The sequence below is a fragment of the Pygoscelis adeliae genome, unplaced genomic scaffold, assembly GCF_000699105.1.
Source record: "Pygoscelis adeliae isolate BGI_AS28 unplaced genomic scaffold, ASM69910v1 Scaffold227, whole genome shotgun sequence".
In the NCBI taxonomy this organism is placed as follows: domain Eukaryota; kingdom Metazoa; phylum Chordata; class Aves; order Sphenisciformes; family Spheniscidae; genus Pygoscelis; species Pygoscelis adeliae.
The window spans coordinates 547322-555032 of record NW_008825100.1 but is presented as its reverse complement, the minus strand read 5'-3'; the positions used below and the strand labels follow the sequence as shown (position 1 = coordinate 555032).

The 7711-nt window shown below is 40.0% G+C and overlaps 1 protein-coding gene across 1 annotated transcript in view; it reads right to left on the bottom strand.

Moving 5' to 3' along the window:
- Positions 1–2214: 2214 nt before the first annotated feature.
- INSIG2 (insulin induced gene 2) overlaps positions 2215–7711 on the bottom strand; it is a 13363-nt gene continuing 7866 nt past the window's right edge. The window contains exons 4-6 of the mRNA XM_009327113.1: positions 6176–6342; positions 5646–5745; positions 2215–5153 (exon numbers count right to left, since the gene is read on the bottom strand). Coding sequence (XP_009325388.1) covers positions 5112–5153; positions 5646–5745; positions 6176–6342 — 309 coding nt within the window. The 3' untranslated portion in view covers positions 2215–5111. The remainder of the gene's footprint in view (positions 5154–5645; positions 5746–6175; positions 6343–7711) is intronic.

The following is a 7711-nucleotide window of genomic DNA, read 5'->3' as shown; positions in this document are numbered from 1 at the left end:
GCACAATTTCAGGATTTCTACCAACAAACTCATAAAAAGCAGACCTCAGGGTTATAGCTGTGGATTTTGCCATTGCGAATACTCTGCAATGTGTAGATTGCATAACTGCATAACTGCAGTACAACAGGTCATTCCCTGCATAGAGGTTAAGTGGAAAAGTCAAGGCAGAACTGCTGCCAGTACAGAAAGGGAATCCTACCAACTTGGATCTGGGGACGTTGTAGGTTGTGCGTCTGACACTGATGTACATGGCACACTGGACACCACTGAGCTCTCAGCCGGCGTGGCCTGGGGAAACAGTAGCAGCCCTTTCCCTTTATATTCTTTCTTATTTGTATATGTTGTTTCCTATCTGCTATAGTGCTGGGCAGGCTAAAAAACCAAAGTACGTGTGAAAGTGCAACAGGAGCTGCTAAACTTCTGCACTTCAGCAGCGAAGAGCAGGAAAGGAAAACCTGAAGAAAATGCAAAACTACACTTCAACCCAGATTTCGGCTCCAATCGGATCAAGAAATAACCCCTACCTCTTCCCTAGAGTGGCTTTTAACCATTCAAAGCACAAACTCCCAGTATGCTGCCTGAAAAGCCCAGGCATAAAGTTTATTCTTTAATTTGAGGCTTTGTCATTTGACCGAGGGGAGGTAATCGGGACAAGGTTCTGGACCATGCTGCTCAAAACACGACAACAGACACAGCAAAAATCCACGCTGGCTGCATGAAGCAATTAAAGTAGTGTTTACTATTCCATGACAGTTAACATGTTGGACTGACCTTTCACTTACTGTTTAGTACTGAACATTAAGCTGCAAAATTACTCATGCTTTGCATTTAATACCAGCATCAAAACTAACAGCATTAGCTAGCTATTCCCACGGCGAGACACGCGTTCCCTCTGCCCAGCTGTGCATGTACTTCTATAAGCATTGTATTTGATATTTAACATCGCTTCCACAGGTTATATTCATCCGTTACCATTAGGAATTATCGGTAACACTGCTCCAAAATGTAAAAAGCATATGTAAAATGTCCGGGGTGATGCAGCTGGTAAAATTATGTCCCTTCCTTACATGCTGGGAGAGGTAAAAAGGGAAGGCTGGTGTATGCCCATAGGTCCCCATGGCAGCTCCCAGCCAGATGGCAGAAGGGAAGTACAGGAGCTACAGCGGAAAAGTTTCTTTGTTTACTCTCCTTTGAGCTGCTTACAGCAGCCACGTCATAAAGGGAGGCACAAGAGGCATTTCGCAAGAGCCTGGCAGTCTGGTGGCTGGAATGTTCTCTCCGAAACGGGCAACTTGCCGTTTGACACCCTTGGGCTGAACTTTGGCAGGAAGGACCTGAAGTTTCCATTCCCCTGCGCAATGCTCTCATGGAGAGGCTACAGATGCAAGGGAGAGGTAAACTCTCCAGCAAAGCAGCTTTGCCAGCCTGCTTTTGACTGAACTTAGCGCTGTGGCAGGTAAAATTATGGTTATTCCTATCCTTGGCTGTAATTTGCCTGGTCAGACACTTGGCATGCCCAGGACTCTGCATTTTGACAGCAGAGTTTGGGCTTTTGGGTCACAGGTTGCCCCATCCAACACAAACACGGGTCTTTTCCATTTGCCCGCCCCCCTGTGCTCTTTCCAACGTGCACTTGTGTTGCCGTCCTGCTGTGGGCACTGCATCGCAAATACTGACGAACCTCTCCCCCCACCCCTTCTTCACCTCTGCCTGGAGGCTTTCTCATTACACATTTCTAAACCTCTGTTTGTTACGTCTTTTTTGAGACAGAGTGATGAGCACTGCGAATGGACAGTCTGTGAATACCAGAATAACATTCAGTTCATATCCAGACCGGAACATTAATAAATACAAATATATTAAGGGATTCTCTGCCATTCGTGGGTTTTTTCATATTCATAGGGGCTATTTATATCTAAATCTCTATTTTCTGTATTTCAACTGAAGTTATCTGGCTTATTTTCCCCCAGCTCAAATATTCCCATTGTAGATTCAAAAGGGCAAATTATCAAAGGCTGCGCAGCATGCTAATTATGATAGAATCGCTGCCGATTTGATCTTGCCTGCTTCTTTTTCAGTATTTCTAGACAGGTGTTTTGTGCAACCAATATGCCAGCTCAATGGTCAAAATTATTACGAGATTGCTGATAGAAGGCAACTCAGTGTATTTTAAAAATCAGTATCATTTCTTAAAGAAAGAAGAAACCTACCAAACAAGGTTGTAATTGTATTTAATGCACATTTTGCTTTTAACAGCAATTTGCCAGTTTAAACAGCATAGACCTTACAATGCTTAATTAGTGAAGAGGTTATAGTGCTTATAAAGTCGTGTATCTAAAATATACCTTATTCATTCTCTATTGAACAACATTTTTAAGACAGTCTAATGTTATAATTACACGCTATACAGTAGCAGCATGTTCACACCACTACAGTTAAGGCCGTATCAGCACTCTCCTCATGAACCTTTGTCAGGGTTTGAACACATCAGCCACAAAATTACAATGCGGTTTGAAAAAATACGACATCCAAGATGTGAATCTTGTACCATCTTTAGTCAAATAAGAATAAAAATAATAAAACACATATAATAAAGGACTCCACCCAAATTTATTTTGGATGATCACTGCCTTTGCACAACATGCTCAAAATTTCCAAAATGAAATTTAAAAGAAGTTAGTGGACAGCACAGTCTAATCAGGTTTAGGTGAATCTGAGTGCAAAGTGTTGTAAAGTGGGTGCCACAGATGCACAATAACCACTTCTCACATACTGCACATTTTAACATGCACAAGGCTTCTTCTGTGTAAATATTTAGACTGGCAGGTAAAAGCAGTTCTACCACCAAGTGAATAATAAAAACTACTCATCTCCAGTTGTATACACTTATTGGTCACGATGAAAGTAAATTGTTTACCAAGTCAGCACACTGGCTACTGAGGTACCATGTTATTCCCTACAGTTAGGATAAGAAACATCTGAATTTTTATGACATTCATGCCCTGATAACTCAAGAGGGACTCATCACGCTGGCCACCAAGCTGAAGCCATTTAAGTAAAGGCGGCGGATGAGGCCAAATACTGTACGGAAAGGGACCCCACAGCTTCTTCAGTGAAATGCCAGAGTCTGCCTAAAGAAACTCACCCTTAGTTCGCGCCCTAACAGTTTCTTGGTTTTATTAATAAAATGCTTCTTATTGCCATATGGTTTGATTAAAAGAAAATCTCTGGTCGGGGATCTGCTTCAACATGTTCTACCTCTGCTTAACGTAAAGCACATCTGTAAGTGCTTTCCTGAAACATTACCCAATGACAGTGTGCTTCAGGTGTTGAATTGTCATGGAACCATGATAAGCTGATGAAAATTTGTGGAGCTGCAGAACCAAGCTCTTTATACATCACTGGCTTATTTATTATTTTTACACTTCCCCATTCAAAAAATTTTCTTTTTGTGACCACCTCTTTCGTTACAACGCTTTTGGAAGCACTCCATTGCATACTTTTCAGACTTAGAGATAAGCATGTAAGACTGAAAAAGAGTTGCCTATTTCAAGCTTCGTGTACAACGCATACACACATTTATTAATAAAAACTTGTCTAAACATCTATTTGTTCTTTGGACCAACTCCAGCCTCCCTAGGTGACTGTAACATGTCTTATAAACTTTTCATGGAAGATTTAAAAAATAGAACTTCAAGACAAAAAAGGAAAACAAATACATTAAAACAACATGAACACAGAGAGACAGAAGGGGGAAAACAAAGTGGAGACACCCCATGCCAAATTCACTGCTGGCACAGGTTAGCAGTGTCCTCTTGAAGTCTGCTTTCTGCCTTCTTGCACGAGTTCTTTTATCTCATGGTCTTAAAAGGGAGCTGCAAAGCCAAGAGGATATTCCACGTATGCCCCAAATACAGGTGACACACTAAAAGCCTTCTTAAGAAGGGAACCGATTAGCACGCAGCCTATTTCAGCTCTGTCCTATCAGACTTTCTGTGCACAGCCACCTGTAAAATAGGGGTAACGGTATTTCTCTACCTCAGGAGATTGCTATGAGAACAAATGCATTTATGGTTGCCTGGACCATAGTCACAGCAATAAGGGCTACATCAGTACCTAAAATACAGCCTTGCCTCCTTCTGCCGATCCCTGCGAACAGAGCAGGTAGTAGACAAGAACTATCAAGAGTAACATCGGTAATGGAGAGTTTTATGACACTATATGGTAGCGGCTGATTTAGTTCAGCAAAATTAAGTTTCGCAATAAAAACTAACGTTTTTTTTTTTTTATAAGGGCTCACCACAAGTCAGCTTAAGGGATTGTACAAGAATGACCCGAATTGTATCCTCTTACTCCACATAACAAGTAGTTTCAGAATCTGTCCACATTTGATGATGGTCCGCATAAACTCATATGCAAACATGTATACTGGTTGTACCAGGGGAAAAAATAGCGAATTTCCAGTCTCGGTTTCCATTTCTGTATTCTGTGATACTGGGCACGTACCACAGACAAATGAAATGATATGGCAATAACTCATACGATCCGTATTAAGTTTCCTCACCTGTGATGTGAGTAAGAATGATCAGTGTGTTAATAGGCAGAAATCAGTTACTTACTGCATCAAAGCTCACCTGTAATCCATGAATTTCATAAAGATATTACGGGCTATCATCATGGAAAGTTAAGATCTTCATTCCTAAATTTGAATCCCCCGTCTTTCACTGAGCTCTTAAGAACAAATTCCTCAAAACTCTTGAGATAAAGTGAAGCAGAAGTTTCAGCTACAGAAACATAGTGCAAAGGTTCAGTTTGGCACTGCAACATTATGGACAGACAAGAACTTACAGTAAACTCAGTTTAGAGTTGGAAAAGAGAATCCTATAATTGAACCAGTATTGTCAAGTGTATTGCATACTATTGTAACTTCACAGTAATCAAAATCAGACATCAAGGTTTCTATAGAAGCAGCAATCACAGATTGCAGTAAAGTATACCACTCAAGGGAAAAAAATTGCATTTTGGCAATTTCATAGTCAAGTGTTCCTTATGCTCCTCCGACAGCCGTTTGTCAGATATTTTCCTGTTTAAAAGGTGCACATTGTTTCTCCTCAGTCCTCGTGAGACTTCTCCGCAATGACTTTGCATTCATACTGAAAAACAGAAGTTGACAAAATTAATAATATTAATTTACCTAGCTAATGAAAAAGACTGCTATGAGGGGGATTTTTCTACAAAATGGGTGATAAAATAGCTTAGCTTACACTTCACCCAGATAAGTCTGGTCTCCTTAAGTTCTGTGCACACACTCCTGGCTGCAATTTCTGTCTCCTTGAGCAGCAGAGAGAGCAGTGCAGACTTAGGGGATGGCCTGACTTCTCCCCAAACATGGGAGCTCTTATTTAGCTCCTGGTCCTGAAAGAACTAAAAGTATGCAACTGAGAGCATACAGAGCAAAGCCATGGGCTGTGTGCTCTGAGTAACAGTACTAACGGCTCACTAACTAGATCAAAAAGCAATGACTACTGATTTCTGCCTTACTCCACATCCACAAGTCAAATAGCTGGTTGGTATATATGAAGGGAAGAATGACACGTAGATTAAAACTTTTACTAGAAGGCAAGCAATCCCCCCTCCAAACTTACCATTGCCAGCTGCCTGCCGATATTGCCCATAGTTATTCCACCAGCAAAAAATATACATGGCAACCAGGAACGAACATAAAGGAAATCTGGAGATGTGTATCTGGAAAAGAACACACATTTTTGAGCTCAACGTTGTGCAATACATAAGAGTCGTCCAATCACACGAGACAAATCCACAAATTTAAATATTAGGACGTTTCAACTAAAAAAAGACATGTATTATTGAAATTTAATTACTTGCAGCAAATAACAAAGCAAGCTTCTTATTGATTATAATTCCATTTGTTCAACTAAAAAAAGCACATTACATTCTTGATAAGGTAGCAATTTCATTGAAATAAGCAACTTCCAACTAAAAGCCTCACTTACAAACACACAAAAGCTTTCATGAACAGTCCGATTTACGTTGCACTCAAAATTGAGTGCTGGCAGCTTTGAAAATCATGTCAAATTCTACCCTTTCAGTTATTCTGATTTTATGTTATAGCTTCAGGAGACTATCATTTAACCTTAAAGGAGTAAATACTTACTGATAAACTCCATTGTAGACCAGAAGTTGTGACACCAATGTGGCCAGGAAAGCAATTCCTACTCCAAGACCAAAGCCACTTCGTGATCTATCAAATGTCCACCACAGTCCAATTGACAGGGCTGCTAATGTGAGAGACAACTGGATATTGTTGGCAAAATCCACTTTCTGTGTTGATTGTTAAGGATAAGCTTGGAAATATCAGATACAAGGGTAAAGCAATTTTCTTCATTCTGTTTATCATATTTTGGCACAACAGAAAAAATACCATAAAAGATACAGCACTAGCAGTATCAGCTATAACACAGCTTCCAGGTATAAAGAAATAAGCCTCGTAAGTGTTACAAATACATCAGGAAAGTAAAAACTTACAACACTCCTTCACATTTTTAGAGTCTTAGCACTGTACAAGAGCAAAGAGACTACACACCTACCAGATAATGCAGGCGTTTTATACAGACATACAATGCACATGTTACTGTTCAGAGTAAGGACGTCTCATCCTTACCTGGACCTTTATTACACTAAGCATGAAATCTTAAATCTAGCATTAGACTTCTCTAAATGACATGGATTTACTGAAAAAAGGTACTTGTCACTCTTACTTAATTGCAATTTTGTTTAATTTATACGATAGCAAACATTCAGCTAAACATTAAAAATGTTAATATTATTTCCTAGAAAACAAAATGTAAATAATATTACTGTGAAAATATTCACGTAAATCAACATTGAAAATCAGTTTTGTCAACTCTGTGATTAAAGTATGAAGTCACTCCAGGTACCTTTGCAGTCTTTCACATTCTTCAAAATGTTTTGAAAATACTAACTCATCCTCACTACTTCTGTCCAAAACAGATTATTAAAAAGGAGGCTGTCAAGTTTCATAAGCCTGAAAGCAAATTTATGGGATGACAACATAACAACCGTGCCCTATTTTCTCACAAAGACCTGGAGAGAGACCTAGAGGAAACGAGAAAGAAGTTCAACTAGCTTAAATAAATAATTACAGGATAAAAATCAATAGCATCAGAAAAAATGTCAAACAAGACCAAAACGCACACCAAATATGGTAATGTGCAGAACTGGTAATAAGCTGAAAAGAAAGCAGTCTGGAGAGCTGTCAAGGAGGAAATACAGACAGTACATTAATGATGTCCTGGAATACGTGTTAAGAGCTGTTAGAAAACTGCAAGAAGGTTTGCTGTAAATAATCTGACCCATGCAGAGAGAAGCTGTCAATTCTCTTGTATTTCTTAAAAGCAGCGAAGTTGCATGTGCTTACACAACAGGTACAGTCCAGGTCGGTGAGAACCACAGGACCAGATTAGTGCATCTTTGGCAAGGAGAGCGAGGTTTGTGAGGGACAGTGGGAATGACTCTGAACCTTGGCAGCTCCAGCTCATCCGGCCACAGTGGATAGGATGGCTGGTGGGAACAAAGCCAAACTACGACAAAACCCATCTGAGGGCCAAGCCACCTCAGTAAGAATTCAGCCAGCACTCACATCTTTCACTTAATTTGCCCTCTTTTCCTG